This window comes from Salvelinus alpinus, chromosome 1 (assembly GCF_045679555.1).
Source record: "Salvelinus alpinus chromosome 1, SLU_Salpinus.1, whole genome shotgun sequence".
Taxonomy (NCBI): domain Eukaryota; kingdom Metazoa; phylum Chordata; class Actinopteri; order Salmoniformes; family Salmonidae; genus Salvelinus; species Salvelinus alpinus.
In genome coordinates, this window is record NC_092086.1 from 85,052,431 (window position 1) to 85,070,659 (window position 18,229).

An 18,229-nucleotide genomic window follows, 5' to 3' on the forward strand; every position below is an offset into this window, starting at 1 on the left:
TTGCATACCGCCCCAACAAATCCACAGATGATGCAATCTCTATTGCACTCCACACTGCACTTTCACACCTGGACAAAAGGAACACCTATGTGAGAATGCTATTCATTGACTACAGCTTAGTGTTCAACACCATAGTGCCCTCAAAACTCACCAAAGCTAAGGAACAAAGATAAGGACCCTGGGACTAAACAGCTCCCTCTGCAACAGGATCCTGGACTTCCTGACGGGCCGCCCCCAGGTGGTAAGGGTAGGTAACAACATATCCGCCTCGCGGATCCTCAACACGGGGGCCCCTCAGGGGTGCGTGCTCTGTCCCCTCCTGTACTCCCGGTTCACTCATGACTGCACGGCCAGGTACGACTCCAACACCATGATTAAGTTTGAAGATGACACAACAGTGTCTGATCACCGACAACGACGAGACAGCCTATAGGGAGGAAGTCAGAGACCTGACCGTGTGGTGCCCGGACAATAACCTCTCCCTCAATGTGATCAAGACAAAGGAGATGATTGTGGACTACAGGAAAAGGAGGACCGAGAACGCCCCCATTCTCATCGACGGGGTTGTAGAGGAGCAGGTTGAGAGCTTCAAGTTCCTTGGGGTCCACATCACCAACAAACTAACATGGTCCAAGCACACCAAAACAGTCGTGAAGAGGGCACAACAAAACGTATTCCCCCTCAGGAGACTGAAAAGATTTGGCATGGGTCCTCAGATCCTCAAAAGGTTATACAGCTGCACCATCGAGAGCATCCTGACGGGTTGCATCACTACTTGGTATGGCAACTGCTCTGTCTCCGACCGCAAGGCACTACAGAGGGTAGTGCGTATGGCCCAGTACATCACTGGGGCCAAGCTTCCTGCCATCCAGGACCTCTAGACCAGGCGGTGTCAGAGGAAGGCCCTAAAAATTGTCAAAGACTCCAGCCAGCCTAGTCATAGACTGTTCTCTCTGCTACCGCAAGGCAAGCGGTACTGGAGCGCCAAGTCTAGGTCCAAGAGGCTTATAAACAGCTTCTACCCCCAAGCCATAAGACTCCTGAACATCTAATCAAATGGCTACCAAGTCTATTTGCATTACCCTCCCCTCTCTTTTACGCTGCTGCTACCCTCTGTTATTATCTATGCATAGTCACTTTAATAACTCTACCTACATGTAAATATTACCTCAATTACCTGGACTAACATTGACCGGTACCCCCTGTATATAGCCTCGCTATTGTTTTTTTACTTCTGCTCTTTAATTATTTGTTACATTTATTTCTCTTTTTCTTATTTTTTTCTTAAAACTGCATTGTTGGTTAAGGGCTTGTAAGTAAGCATTTTATTTTAAGGTCTACCTGTTGTTTTCGGCGCATGTGACAAATACAATTTGATTAGAACATTTTATTTGATTTAACCAGCTACAATAGCATTGTGAGTTTGGTTAACATTTGGGCATATACACTACCGGTCAAAAGATTTAGAACACCTACTCATTCAAGGGTTTTCTTTATTTTTACTATTTTCTACACTGTAGAATAATAGTGAAGAAATCAAAACTATGAAATAACACACATGGAATCATGTAGTAACCAAAAAAGGGTAAAACAAATCTAAATATATTTTATATTTCAGATTCTTCATATACAGTGGGGAGAACAAGTATTTGATACACTGCCGATTTTGCAGGTTTTCCTACTTACAAAGCATGTAGAGGTCTGTCATTTTTATCATAGGTACACTTCAACTGTGAGAGACGGAATCTAAAACAAAAATCCAGAAAATCACATTGTATGATTTTTAAGTAATTAATTTGCATTTTATTGCATGACATAAGTATTTGATCACCTACCAACCAGTAAGAATTCCGGCTCTCACAGACCTGTTAGTTTTTCTTTAAGAAGCCCTCCTGTTCTCCACTCATTACCTGTATTAACTGCACCTGTTTGAACTCGTTACCTGTATAAAAGACACCTGTCCACACACTCAATCAAACAGACTCCAACCTCTCCACAATGGCCAAGACCAGAGAGCTGTGTAAGGACATCAGGGATAAAATTGTAGACCTGCACAAGGCTGGGATGGGCTACAGGACAATAGGCAAGCAGCTTGGTGAGAAGGCAACAACTGTTGGCGCAATTATTAGAAAATAGAAGAAAATAGAAGAAGTTCAAGATGATGGTCAATCACCCTCGGTCTGGGGCTCCATGCAAGATCTCACCTCGTGGGGCATCAATGATCATGAGGAAGGTGAGGGATCAGCCCAGAACTACACGGCAGGACCTGGTCAATGACCTGAAGAGAGCTGGGACCACAGTCTCAAAGAAAACCATTAGTAACACACTACGCCGTCATGGATTAAAATCCTGCAGCGCACACAAGGTCCCCCTGCTCAAGCAGGCGCATGTCCAGGCCCGTCTGAAGTTTGCCAATGACCATCTGGATGATCCAGAGGAGGAATGGGAGAAGGTCATGTGGTCTGATGATTCAAAAATAGAGCTTTTTGGTCTAAACTCCACTCGCCGTGTTTGGAGGAAGAAGAAGGATGAGTACAACCCCAAGAACACCATCCCAACCGTGAAGCATGGAGGTGGAAACATCATTCTTTGGGGATGCTTTTCTGCAAAGGGGACAGGACGACTGCACCGTATTGAGGGGAGGATGGATGGGGCCATGTATTGCGAGATCTTAGCCAACAACCTCCTTCCCTCAGTAAGAGCATTGATGATGGGTCGTGGCTGGGTCTTCCAGCATGACAACGACCCGAAACACACAGTCAGGGCAACTAAGGAGTGGCTCCGTAAGAAGTATCTCAAGGTCCTGGAGTGGCCTAGCCAGTCTCCAGACCTGAACCCAATAGAAAATCTTTGGAGGGAGCTGAAAGTCCGTATTGCCCAGCGACAGCCCCGAAACCTGAAGGATCTGGAGAAGGTCTGTATGGAGGAGTGGGCCAAAATCCCTGCTGCAGTGTGTGCAAACCTTGTCAAGAACTACAGGAAACGTATGATCTCTGTAATTGCAAACAAAGGATTCTGTACCAAATATTAAGTTCTGCTTTTCTGATGTATCAAATACTTATGTCATGCAATAAAATGCTAATTAATTACTTAAAAATCATACAATGTGATTTTTGGGATTTTTGTTTTAGATTCCGTCTCTCACAGTTGAAGTGTACCTATGATAAAAATTACAGACCTCTACATGCTTTGTAAGTAGGAAAATCGGCAAAATCGGCAGTGTATCAAATACTTGTTCTCCCCACTGTATATAAATATATATATATATAAATATATATATTTTATAACAAATATAAAATATATGTTATATTATATTTATATATAGATTCCATATGTGTTATTTCATAGTTTTGATGTCTTCACTATTGTTCTACAATGTAGAAAATAGTAAAAATAAAGAAAAACCCTTGAATGAGTAGGCGTTCTACAACTTTTGACCGGTAGTGTAGCTGAACCAACATACAACATACAGTGTTACCTTCGAACGGCAAACACAAATTTGTAATTTTACTCAACATGTTCTTATACATTCAACTCCCTGTGAGTAAAGTTTGTTGAGTGAACAAACATTTATACATTAGCAGAATGGCTGGTCCTTCTGGTCCTTCTGAAGTCCACCCAACTCACAGCTCTCTGGCTGGGAACAGGACACCCAGCCAGAGAGCTGTCTCCCCTGGGTGCAATCCCTGTAGGTCCCCTGACCCTGTCACTTAGTTGTCCTGCTGTCTGTCCCAGATGGACTTCCTGTCACAGGGCTTCTGGGAGGATAGGGAAGGCTCAAATGCTGCAATGCATTCCTGAGGTTACAGAACGGGCACTTTGGCTTCATACCAAATGGTACTCTATTCCGTCTATACACTGCACTGCCAAAAGTCTGGATTTACAAGTAGTGCTCTAAATAGGGAATAGGGTGCCGTTTGGGATGTAGACTTTATCATTCTGCAGTTCTCAATAACAGGTGCCGCTGTTGTGTCCAATTCACGGGACATTTTATTACAGCCATTGTGTTATTAACAGCAAGGAACCTTACAATCTATTCCTTGATTCACTAGAGACTGATTCCATTCAGTACAAATGCACCAAACCAAAAGCATGTAGATTAGAACAAGACATCCCATCACTGTGAGATCACTCATTGCCTGTCTATTATTGTCTCCCACCCAGGCAGACCTGCACAGGTTCCTTACATACATCCCTCAACTTCCCTCTCTCCTGTCCTGCCAGTCTGTGGACTGGAGCAGCAGCAGCTCTGAGCCCATTCTACTGTATTGGGATGAGACAGGCAGACACACTGATACACACACCCACAGGGTCTGTCTGACTCAGACAATGACTCATGGGTTGGGCAGGGAGGTAGAGGAGGGATGAAGGGGTCCATAGTCTGTGCGTTTGTGTGTCTTGTTCTGAGGAGCACAGAGTTACATCCTGGTCTGGTCTTGGCCATGTTTGGGTGGGGGGTGGGGAGGGGGCAGAATAAAGGGGGATGGGGGATAGAGAGAGGGGGCACCATGAATGTTAAAACAACAACAGACCCGATCATTACTCGGTGACCAGGCTCAGAAAAGCAAACACAGCATCAAGCGACAGGAAATGTCTCGCTTTACACAAAAGACTGAGCTGCCCAGTTACTAGAACCAAAAGGAGAGAGAAATCAAATGAAAGTATATTGAGGGAGAGAGCGAGAAGAGGGGGAGAGATAGAGATAGAGAAGGGGCGTGAGGGAGATTGAGAAGGAGAGAGGTGGTGAGAGAGGAGAGGGGGGAGAGAGGTGGAAGTGGGCAAGCTAGATATGGATAGAGTGGGGGAGAGATGAATCGAGAGAGATAGTATACATTTGCTTTGCCGGTAATCCAGCTGTACCTCTTTCCTGCAGTCAAATGACCAAATCGTCCTCTAGTGGCCTCATGGGTGGAATGTTATTAATATTTTTCATAATTTCATAATTAATAAACATATATATTTTTTAACTCCCCCCCTTAAATCCGGTGTTTCTATGTCAAACGGTTTTGTTATATTTCAGTCTTCTGTCATGTCATGTATATAAAGTGTAATATTGGAATGCAAACTCAAAATGGAATATATTTCAACTCCATATTTTACTCTATATTTTAAGTCCATAATCATGTGTGTGAGGTGTAGGGCTGACCCCATTTAGTCAACTGGTCGATTGTTTGATCGATAGGCTGTTGGTCGACCGAGATTCCTTTCGTCGAGCAGTAGCAAAAAACACACAAAAAAGACACCGATCTGATTTGCATCTGTCTGAGTGGACTGATCCATTGTGGAGGCCGTGGGGATGGCACAGTCCATCAGTCTAAGACGTGTTACTGAAATTGTATATGGTTATATTATGTAAGAACAATGATGCAACAGAAATAAAAAATTATTTTATTTAATAACAAATGTGCTTTCTCCCACGTTGGATAGTATTCGCTGTCCGCGGTTCTGAATCACATCAGTGTGCTGTTGAATTGGCGCCTTTTCCTAGACCATGTTGCTATGTGCATAATAGAAAAGTTAACCAGCATATTGGTGTTGAGAAGAATGCGGTGGAGGCAGCAGTGGAGTTAGGAGAAGATAAAACAGCCCTTGCCTTAATGGTCTAAGAAAAGTGAGGAGAGAGGAAACCCCAACTTAATTAGGTCTATAATCAATTGCCTAACTGTTAAATGTACCTGGCTTTATAAATCATCCATACATATCTACAGAAAAGACAGATCCTGCTTCTGTTGCCGGTTTGAGTATTTGTTTAATAGCCTTCTGATTCTGTGAGCACCAAGCCACACGCAACCACATGTCGGGTAATGTCACGATCGCCATGGGAAGAAGTGGACCAAAGTGCAGCGTGGTACGTGTTCATTCTATTTATTTATTTAACGAACACCGACAACAACAAAACAAACTACGAACGTGACGTTCTGCAGGGCAAAATACCAACCAATGCAAAAATAAGAACCCACAAATGAAAGAGAGAAAAAGGACTACCTAAGTATGATCCCCAATCAGAGACAATGATAGACAGCTGCCTCTGATTGGGAACCACACTCGGCCATAAACAAAGAAATAGAAAACATAGAAATAAAGAAACTAGAATGCCCACCCTAGTCACACCCTGGCCTAACCAAAATATAGAATAAAAACCTCTCTATTGCCAGGGCGGGACAGGTAAACCATTTTTAAACTGTTTTTAATCTTTGCTATGCTGTAATAAAGACTTTACACTTTCTTTTCATTAGACCAGCCTCTCTGGTATTATTTATAATTTATTTAGTGTTGTTTAAACTGTTCCAAACTGTCTGGAAATGTGTATTTCTAACAATAATAATAACACTCCTCTCCCTTGATCTCCTTCTTATTGTTATTATTACTATTATCATGATCATCATTATAATAATAAGTAATGTCATTATCATTAGTAGACTAAGTATAGCAGCCTTGTATAACCACCATCGAGCTGTAGGCCGAAGAGAGCATCCTGTTTAGTTTTAATACCGTAACTTACTTAGGCCTATATTTCAGTTCTTATATAGGCTACTGCACCAATCATTCATTTATTCATTCATGTCATCACACAACATACGAGTCATTCATGATTTGAAATGCAATCAAGCATTTTAGTTTTAAAATAAAATAACAAAGCGACCATTGAATAATTAGCGTAAACAATAAATAGGCCATAACTGTTCCATTTCCTGAAATTGCATTCACAAATGAATGTGACTGTTTTTAGTCTTTGCTGTAATAAAGACATTACAAAAATTGAAAAAAACATTACACTGTGTTGTTTACTTTGTTCCAAATGCTCATGAAAATGATATTGTAATCTACAGTAACAGCACCTGTTTGACACATAATATGCATGCAGCGCTTGCTCCTTACCTTCTTTTTCTTTATCCCCAGTATTTTCCACAACCAGTCAAATTTATTCCACACATCTGACTTCCCCTTTACCCCCTGAGCAACCAGTAAACATTCCCCCATTTTTAGTTTATTTGTCACATCCTCTGCATTCATTTTGCTGAGTTTGTTATAACCAATTTATTGATGTGATTATGATTATGATTATTTTTTAAATTACTTAATCTTTACTCAACTAGGCAAGTCAATTAAGAACAAATTCTCATTTACGGCCTACCCCGGCCAAACCCGGACGACGCAGGGCCAATTGTGCGCCGCCCTATTAGGACTCCAAATCCTGTGATTCAGCCTGGATTCGAACCAGGGGCTGTAGTGACGCCTCTTGCACTGAGATGCAGTGCCGTAGAACGCTGTGCCACTCGGGAGCTATAGGTCAGGCCCTATTGGTCACGTGCATGCGATGCATACATGTGTCACGTAAAGAGAGCAAGGGTTGAGGGAATATGGAATGTTTTTTGGGGGGATTTTGGTAGCATAACTTTTCAGTCAGACTCCCTCTAGTCATTTGTGAGTCTTAATTATTTCATCAAACAGTTTGCTTAAAGCATCAGACAAGCTCAGTGCATATAATTGATTTGATTAAAACACATACAAGGATGTGTCTATATATGGAGAAAAAAAACATGTTTTAAAATTTCGACCCATCGATTGGTCGAAAGAAGATTTGTTTAAGACTACCAATAAACACTCTGTGTGACCCTGATTTAGCCCACTGCAGTAAAAGATTAAGTAGATAACATACAGTATGATTGCATTAGGAAGCCCAGCCAGTCAGCCAGTCAGTAAGCCAGCCAGCAAGTCTGCCAGCCAGTCAGCCATACAATATCACCATCAGCTACGACAACAAAGAAGTTCCAATACTATAAATAAAGCTCTCTACATACTACAGCACAAACCAACACTCACTGGCACAACACATTGTCATTGGAGTTACAATAAAACCTGTGTAATGCTAGTTAGCATTGGCTTGCAAAACTACCTCTAACTTCCTTCATACTGAACGCAAGACATAACAATGGTATCCGGGAGTTCATCTGACTCTGGGGAAGTAGATAAATAGCCTGGCTGACGCAACTCATGTGACTCAAAGCGAAAGAGAGCTGTGACACACTGGTCTGGACAGGAAGCCGTTGTAAATGCAGTATTTGCTCCGAGTTGTGCTTATTTCTGGCTGAGCTTAGATTGGTTCTCTCAAACGGTTGTATTTTATATCCTGGGGGGTTGAGACGTCACGTTTTATTTTTAAATCCAACAGTTGTATTGGAAGGGGGCGGCGGTCGGGGGCTGTGTGTGGTTGTCCACATGGGTTTGAGGGAGAAAGACACAGAGGAGAACCAATCAGTAAAAAAGCACATTCCCTTCGTTATTGACACATCGTGCCGACAACATCAAAATAGCCTTTACAAACAATCAAGTCAGGAGGACTTCAAGTTAGGTCTTAGTCAGGTTAGTAGATAAAGGGCTTCATTTGCAAAATCCCGAAATATCCCTTTAAGCCGTGAGCCCCTCTCCGTGTCTCTCTTTGTCTGTCCGTATTTGAGTAAAGGAGTGGGTGAACAAAGAAAAGGGAAGCTGCCGTAATAGGCCATGCAATTAATCATGACAGCCACACACACACACACACACACACACACACACACACACACACACACACACACACACACACACACACACACACACACACACACAGGAGCAGCAGGTTAAGTCAAATATATATTTCTAGCGCTGACTTTGCTGAAAACTACTTTATTGAGAAAAAATGTACTTACTATGACTGTGATATGTGGTTGTCCCACCTAGTGAATGCACTAACTGTAAGTTTCTCTGGATAACAGCAATATGAGTGTGAGGCAGCTAAGCAGCCCGTCCATATATAATAATGGACTGTGTTCATTCTCTCTCTCTCTCTCTCTCTCTCTCTCTCTCTCTCTCTCTCTCTCTCTCTCTCTCTCTCTCTCTCTCTCTCTCTCTCTCTCTCTCTCTCTCTCTCTCTCTCTCTCTCTCTCTCTGGTGTTAGAGTGGCAGAAGTCAAGAGTGGCAGAAGTCAAATAGGACTTAGGACTATTTGACTTCTGCCACTCTAACACCCGAGAGAGAGAGAGAGAGAGAACACAGTCCATTATTATATATGGACGGGCTGTTTAGCTGCCTCACACTCATATTACATTTACATTTTAGTCATTTAGCAGACACAGGGATACCAAGGCCTTTGTGTCAGTTTGAATTGTGTTGCGTAAGTATTTATCTCCCATATATATGGTACTGACACAGGGAGAGTCATGATGCATTTTAACCAATGCATCTGCTGCCTCCCCCTACGGCCCACCCCAGCAGTATCATGACACAGTTCGAATGTCTCAATTCTTCTGTCTAGATATACCCCCACCCCCCTATTCATTAGCTCCTTCCCTCTTCCTCACACCGCTGGGGGTCCTAGCTCGCCCCCCTCTACCGCCAGGGGTGGTTGTGTTTGTTTCTCGGAGAGGGCCGGATGACCGAGGAAGGCCAATCTTCTCAGTTAGTCCCAGCTGAGGCTACATTCTGTTCAGCCCAGACTGAGACTCCCAGCTAAGCCTGTCTGTTCGCCTTCTCCTCATTGTTCCCATCCTGAACAATAAACAAGGCTTATGTTTTGGTTAATCGAATAACTCGCCGTCCGGGCTGCTGACCCAAATAACAACATCAAAGACCACCATGATAAAAATACAGTGGGAAACCAGAGCAGGTGGGAATCAGAACAACACCTTTTGTTTTTAAAGACTCTGTATTGATTGTGATTGAAGTGATTAACCGTCTGTGACGGGCAGTGGATTTCAGTACAACTGAGATACTGTAATCATCATTCAAACAGATAATTTGTCATGATGATAATGTCTTCTGCATGGCCTTTGGCCGAGGCATGTACATATGGTCAGCTCTGTTTGAAGTGTGTGTGTGTGTGTGTGTGTGGAGGTGCCTGTGTTTTTATGTAAAATCTACAAACAGTGAATGTTGATTTCCTGTGAGAGCTCTCTCTCTTCTCTCATCCACTCTGAGAGAGGCTAGCTAGCTCCCACAGGGCCCAGTCAATCAGAGCATCATTAAGGTCTTTGCTGATCGATTGTCTCTTCTGAGAAGCTGACATTTGAGGTGTTCTGAGAGCAGTCCCACCAAGCACGCGCCTCTCCTCCAGATGTTGACACACACACCACTGGAGAACATCCTTCAGGTCTCACTGTGTGTGTGTGTGTGTGTGGGGGTGTGTGTGTATCTACTAATCTTGGTCACATTACCGTGGTGTTGTGTTTACCCCTTCTCCCCGGGGGGGTATTGATCTCTTCCTCACCATGGCAACAGCACGGCCACCTCCAGCACTCACGTCACTGTGTGTGTTGTTTACCACGTTTAATGGTATCTCGTTGACCTTGTTAGTCGTTAGAGTATGGCCAGTGGCACGAGCCGTATTGGCAGGTTGACACACACACCGCCTGAGTGGGCGCATACATAGAGGCCCATGGCCATCATCACTGCTCCATATAAGGGGAGAGGGCTCAGGTGGGATGTACGGGTATGTCCGCACGTACACAGTGGCTTCACACTGTATCTTGTTATCAACATCAAAAACTGCAATAAACCTGCCATCCTCTTTTAGTTTGATGTGACATGAGGATGGTGTTTCAAAATCAAACACATAATATCCAAGTTAGCCCTTCATCGTGATCAATAATGACCCTAGATTTATTATGCTAGTATTAACGTGATATAATAGCTACTAAATCAGATGAAAATCCTAGCATATAAAAAAACAATATGTTTTATTATCACATACACCGGATAGGTGTTTAAAGGGTCAGCCATAGTAGTACGGCACCCCTGGAGCAAATTCGGGTTAAGTGCCTTGCTCATGGGTACATCGACAGATTTTTCACCTTGTCGGCTAGGGTATTCGAACCAGCGACCTTTCATTTACTGGCCCAACGCTCTAACAGCTAGGCTAACAGCCGTCTAAATCCATCCCAGTAATTATTATTGACCACAGGAAAAGTATTGTAATAAGGCTTTGCATCCCCAATAGGAATATAGCTTAAAAATATGCGTTACAAATGGCACTCTATTCCCTATATAGTGTACTAGGGCTCTGGTCCAAAGTAGTGCACTATAAGGAAAAGGGTTCCATTTGGGTTTTCATTTTAAACGGGATATAGCCCCCTCTTGATTACAGTAGTGCCTGTTTTTCCATCTTAATTTAATTTAGAGTCTTGTTTGACCACAGGCCTTGTAACAATAAGTCTGTGGTATAATAACAACTGACCTCCAGCCAGGGAGATGGGCTGTCTGAGAGAGAGGCCATTCCGGCTCCACACAGACAGATGAGAAAATATATGAGGCCAGTTTCCTGACACCTACTTCAGCTGAGCCGTGCAACAGAGAGAACACACACAGGCACACGCACACACACCGCACACAGCAGAGTCAATATTCCTACAGGGCTAGTAAAATACTTCAAAGTGACAGTTAATTATGTCCCCATTACATGACCTCTTCAACCCGGCAACATGATTTGGAGCTTTTAGAGTCCTGTTAGTAGGGAAATATCCCCTCACGACCCACCTTACTAAATGGAGCAAAATAGGTATCCCACAGAACAATACACTAAAAGCTGTTGAAACTGAAAGGTATAACCCCCACTAACCTTTACCAAACCAGAATAATGGTTAGGTAGAAAAGGGAAAGGGATCTCAACTGCCCAACCTCCCGTTCTGTGTAACGTTATCAACACTATGGCCTCAGCCTGGCTAGCCAACAGCTTTAAGAAGAGATGTTTGACTGTGACAGGCTGTCTGTCTCCACACATTAGCAGGTCATTAGTGGTCCTCTGTCGGACCAGGGCAGGTCGGCCATGATGGTGAACATAGTTGGTGTCGTCAGAGAAGGCCTGTGGCCATATCTGTTCCTACTACTGGGATGTGCCATGAGATGGAATGTAATTTTAGAGCTCGAATCTGATGCCCATGGCATCAAATACAGATTAATGAATTAATTCAATAATTAATTAATTATTTAGACATGGACGGCTGTTGTCCTGACACAAAAACACATGGATGTTTCTGCAGTATTATGCAACACTCAATGTTAATGTGATTGAGCATCTCACACGTGTTGTACAGCCGTTCACAAGTTTTGTCACGTTCCCCCTAAAAATATCTGGTGTGTTAAACCACCGGACCCACAATCTGAGGAGGAATTCAAACACATGGATGCTCACATGGAAATTACGCATCATCATATACTGTAACAGTCACCTCAGAGCCTATTCATTCCATGTACTGAAATAAATTCTCATTCAGCTATTAGCCAAAGCCTCTTATTGCATTCCAGAAACCAGAGAATGATTATTCTCCTCAGCAGAACCACTGAGTGTAAAAGTAGACCATAGAATACCAGTAGGTGCCAATGACTGAAACGGGAGGTAGCCTAGCGGTTAAGACCGTTGGGCCAGTAACCGAAAGGTTCGAATCCCCGAGCCGACTAGGTGAAAAGCTGTCGATGTGCCATTGAGCAAGTCACGTAACCCTAATTGCTCTGGATAAGAGCGTTGACTAAAATGAATACCCCACAGCTACAGTGGGGAGAACAAGTATTTGATACACTGCCGATTTTGCAGGTTTTCCTACTTACAAAGCATGTAGAGGTCTGTAATTTTTATCATAGGTACACTTCAACTGTGAGAGACGGAATCTAAAACAAAAATCCAGAAAATCACATTGTATGATTTTTAAGTAATTCATTTGCATTTTATTGCATGACATAAGTATTTGATCACCTACCAACCAGTAAGAATTCCGGCTCTCACAGACCTGTTAGTTTTTCTTTAAGAAGCCCTCCTGTTCTCCACTCATTACCTGTATTAACTGCACCTGTTTGAACTCGTTACCTGTATAAAAGACACCTGTCCACACACTCAATCAAACAGACTCCAACCTCTCCACAATGGCCAAGACCAGAGAGCTGTGTAAGGACATCAGGGATAAAATTGTAGACCTGCACAAGGCTGGGATGGGCTACAGGACAATAGGCAAGCAGCTTGGTGAGAATGCAACAACTGTTGGCGCAATTATTAGAAAATAGAAGAAGTTCAAGATGATGGTCAATCACCCTCGGTCTGGGGCTCCATGCAAGATCTCACCTCGTGGGGCATCAATGATCATGAGGAAGGTGAGGGATCAGCCCAGAACTACACGGCAGGACCTGGTCAATGACCTGAAGAGAGCTGGGACCACAGTCTCAAAGAAAACCATTAGTAACACACTACGCCGTCATGGATTAAAATCCTGCAGCGCACACAAGGTCCCCCTGCTCAAGCAGGCGCATGTCCAGGCCCGTCTGAAGTTTGCCAATGACCATCTGGATGATCCAGAGGAGGAATGGGAGAAGGTCATGTGGTCTGATGATTCAAAAATATAGCTTTTTGGTCTAAACTCCACTCGCCGTGTTTGGAGGAAGAAGAAGGATGAGTACAACCCCAAGAACACCATCCCAACCGTGAAGCATGGAGGTGGAAACATCATTCTTTGGGGATGCTTTTCTGCAAAGGGGACAGGACGACTGCACCGTATTGAGGGGAGGATGGATGGGGCCATGTATTGCGAGATCTTAGCCAACAACCTCCTTCCCTCAGTAAGAGCATTGATGATGGGTCGTGGCTGGGTCTTCCAGCATGACAACGACCCGAAACACACAGCCAGGGCAACTAAGGAGTGGCTCCGTAAGAAGTATCTCAAGGTCCTGGAGTGGCCTAGCCAGTCTCCAGACCTGAACCCAATAGAAAATCTTTGGAGGGAGCTGAAAGTCCATATTGCCCAGCGACAGCCCCGAAACCTGAAGGATCTGGAGAAGGTCTGTATGGAGGAGTGGGCCAAAATCCCTGCTGCAGTGTGTGCAAACCTGGTCAAGAACTACAGGAAACGTATGATCTCTGTAATTGCAAACAAAGGATTCTGTACCAAATATTAAGTTCTGCTTTTCTGATGTATCAAATACTTATGTCATGCAATAAAATGCTAATTAATTACTTAAAAATCATACAATGTGATTTTCGGGATTTTTGTTTTAGATTCCGTCTCTCACAGTTGAAGTGTACCTATGATAAAAATTACAGACCTCTACATGCTTTGTAAGTAGGAAAACCTGCAAAATCGGCAGTGTATCAAATACTTGTTCTCCCCACTGTATATACCATTCAGTTTGTGTATGAAGGAAACGATCAGATAAGCAGTCCATCAAGATGGAGACCATGTCCATCTCCCAGTTAAAGGAGAGCGTAGCTGCAAATACAGCCATTGTACAGTAGAGTCCATTCAGTTGGTGTGCTAGAGAAATAAACGTATCTACTGTAACTATCAAGGTTGGCTGTTTTCATCACAGTGGATTTGCAGTGTCTTAGGAACATCAGCAGTGAGTCAGAATTATGAACGAGGTACCATGGCAACAGAGGACAGGGTGGAGGGATGACTCATTTCACCACCCAACATGCCTAAAAACAAGATCTCTATTGATCCAACAACTCATTCAATCATTTAAAGCTAGTCTATTTTTAGTCACCTTTAACCTTGTCTTAATTAGGGATAGGCCCCTTTTTCTCCACCTCCTGTCTGAATGACGCGCCAAAAGTAAACTGCCTGTAGCTCAGGCCCTGAAGCTAGGATATGTATATAATTGGTACCATTGGAAAGAAAACACTTTGAAGTTTGTAGAAATGTTAAAATAATGTAGGAGAATATAACACAATAGATATGGTAGGAGAAAACCAACTAGAATGTTTTTTTTGAGAGAGACCGTCCTCTTAGAAATGCAAGAGAAAGGTCATATTGAAAGTTAGCTCCCTGGATGCAATTCCTATGGCTTCCACAAGGTGTCAGCAGTCTATGTTCAAGGTTTCAGGCTTGTGACTTCAAAAACTAATAAGAAATATCAGTTTTAGAAGGACACAGTCTTGGAAATTCGTGTTTGTGAGCCCCATGAAGACATTACGCACCTGCTAAAATCGGTTTCCTATTGAACATACTTCTTTCCGAAATAAATATTATAATTTGATTACATTTTAGGGTGTCTGAGGAGTAAATACAAATGTATTTTGACTTGTTGAAACAATGTTTAGGGGTACATTTTCAGATTCCTTTCTCTGCAAGTTGAACGAGTGGATTACTCAAATCGATGGCGCCAACTAAACTGACTTTTTGGGATATAAAGAAGGATTTTATCTAACAAAACGACCCTACATGTTGTAGCTGGGACCCTTTGGATGACAAATCAGAGGAGTATTTTCAAAAAGTAAGTGAATATTTAATCGTTATATGAAACCTGAGCTGGTGGAAAAATATTTTGATGTGGGGCGCCGTCCTCAAACAATCGCATGGCATGTTTTCGCTGTAATAGCTACTGTAAATTGGACACTGCAGTTAGATTAACAAGAATTTAAGCTTTCAGCCGATATAAGACAATTATATGTACCTAAATGTTTAAAATCCATAATATTTATGATTATTTATTTGAATTGCGTTTCACCGGAAGTTGTCCCGCTAGCAGAACACTTAAGAAGTTTTAATACCCTTATTGACCTGTGTGCTTGGTTGAGCAAAGTACAACAGTCTGTCATTTCATTGAACTGAAACCCTTGGACAATGCCATTGTTAGGCTAAGTAGAGTAGTGGTGTTGGGCTTAGCCCGAAATGGCACCCTATTCCCTATGTAGTGCAATACATAGGGAATAGGGTGCCATTTCAGTCGTAGCCTTGGTGTTACTGTAAGCTAGCTAGCACACCCCATACTGCGATGGAATTTAGCTAAGAGGGAGAACAGTGCAGAGACCAGGCAGACCCCGACCCTCCTTTCTTAGCCTTTGTTTACCAGTGTTAGTGGCATTAGCTGGCCCTCACACATGATGTACAATCAGTAATCCCAGTAATCCCACTGTGTTTAATGGACTCCTTAAACAGGCTATTAGTGGAGGGCTAAACCAGGTGAACGTGGGCCTAGAAAGGGAACACGCACACATAATAACATGCATACAGACACAAATGCACTCACTCATGCACGCTGACTTATGTGTCTGCTCAGACACGCCCCCCCTCACACACATCCACACGTCCCACTGTATTCTTTGTACTGGATCCCTTTGCATTGAGGATGATTTGCTGACATTAATGATATCATCTTATGTCCACACAGTGAGGACAGGTGAGGTGAGGGTTTGTATGTGTGTAAACACAGCAGATTATTATGTAAAAACAGCCTAAAACCTCAATATGCTCTTTAAGCCAACATGTTCCAATGAGAAGCACAGTTTATAGTATAAAGCCTTGGGTAACACTTTATAAATACGTGCACATTTAAATAAGTCACTAATTTGTTGTTTGTAAGTGTGTATATTACTAGCTATTAGGCCTTTACCTTTATTTGGTCTTGTTAGCTATATATTAGGCCTTTATTAATTGTGTTTTTATTCTAACATTATAAGTCATGTGTTATTGGCCAATCTTTAATAACCTCATTGTTAGTCATAATAAAGACATTAAATAAATGTAATAATTTATTTGTATTTAATAAAGAGCAAGTTAAACAAGAAAGAGATTCTTCATAATCTGTTTCAATGTGCGACTAATAAGATCATAGTATCTTAAGATGGGTTTTCCTATACTAAAGTGTTCCCCACCAAACCTTGGATTTTTAGGAACATTCACTGCACAGTATGGCCTGCATGACATATGCCTGATATCTAGCGAGAGAGAGAGAGAGATAGCAAAAGAGAAAAAGAGGGAGAAAGGAGAGAGAGAGAGGCAGAGAGAGAGGAGAGAGAGTGAGAGGGTCAGAGAGATGGGGAGAGAGAAAGCGAGAGAAAGAAAGAGGAATTTGATAGGGTTATGTATTGAGACAGGTCTCTGACCCAGGGCCCTTACCGGATAGCCTTCTGTTTTCTTCTGGCACCACTTCAGTAGAGCGTTCCTCTTAGATCCCCCATACTCCCGCGCCAGTGCAGCCAAGGGGTCCTTTCTTTCCACACTGACACCGCGGAAAGACACCGCAGCCATGGACAGTGAGGGAAACAAAGGTTATGGCATCTGACCTGTGTGTTGGGTCTTCATTAACCTTACATCAACCTCACATACAGTAAATATGCATGCATGCACTCACGCAGGCATACGCACGCAGGCATACGCACGCAGGCATACGCACGCAGGCACACACACACACACACACACACACACACACACACACACACACACACACACACACACACACACACACACACACACACACACACACACACACACACACACACACACACACACACACACACACACACACACACACACACCCTGTCGCTGATGTGATCTCCTGGGCTGTCATAATGAAAGCTAGTAGTCTCTTTGGCCATGGGAACATAAAGAGTCCTTGGTCGCACTGAGCTACATGGTCCAGTTTAAACACTAAAACATTTAGTTTATTTCATCATGTTACGACATACTAGAGCTTGGGGAATCGGGAATTGTCATAACAAATGTTGCTTTTTAAAAGCCAGTGTATGAATTCACTGGTGACATACAGTTGCGAAAACAATACCAAATATAAACACATTTGAGGAGCAACAAAAAATGTCACATACTTGTTTGTGTGTTGTGTGTGTGTGTGTGTGTTGAGAGTTTAATAGTAGAACATTGGGTCACCCTCGATATCACATTAATTATGCATGTATGTCATTAGCTCTAGATAAACAATGAAAAACTATGTGACCGTAAACATATGCGATATATCTCCTGTATTGAAGTGATTGTTTTTGAGAGATTTTGATTTTATTATAAATGTATTTTAATTTAAGATTCTATAAACATTCAAATACAATTTATAATACAATCACATTTTCACATATAACACACTGTTATAAACAACAAACATAATACACTGACATATTGACCAGATACATACTCTAACAGTCTGAACAGATAGATTGGTTCCTTCATCTAAAGTATTGTTTGATGGCTGGGTTGAGAAAACAGAAAGAGGTCTGAAGGGAGACTTATTATGCTTAATAAAGCTTGAGTTCGGTAGTCACAACAAATGTAATCTGTTGTTTATTTAACATTTCTCTCTGACTCATCTCTTCCAAGTTTACTTCTACTGTGTCTAGCACACCAGAACAGAAGGCTCTCGGGACTCTCAGTATCAAGCCATGGGGTTCAGTCAGTTTGTACGTCCCAAATGGCACCATATTCCCTATATAGTGCACTATTTTTGACCAAAGCCTTATGGGCTCTGGTTGAAAGTAGTGCACAAT

General features: G+C 42.6%; 1 protein-coding gene across 5 annotated transcripts in view; it reads right to left on the bottom strand.

Moving 5' to 3' along the window:
• The window catches only part of LOC139532366 (cytospin-B-like), a 189,643-nt gene that overhangs the window by 37,304 nt on the left and 134,110 nt on the right, over positions 1-18,229 (bottom strand). For all 5 annotated transcript variants that reach the window (XM_071329872.1, XM_071329847.1, XM_071329864.1 and 2 more), the window contains one exon: positions 16,854-16,956. In XM_071329872.1, coding sequence (XP_071185973.1) covers positions 16,854-16,956 — 103 coding nt within the window. The remainder of the gene's footprint in view (positions 1-16,853; positions 16,957-18,229) is intronic.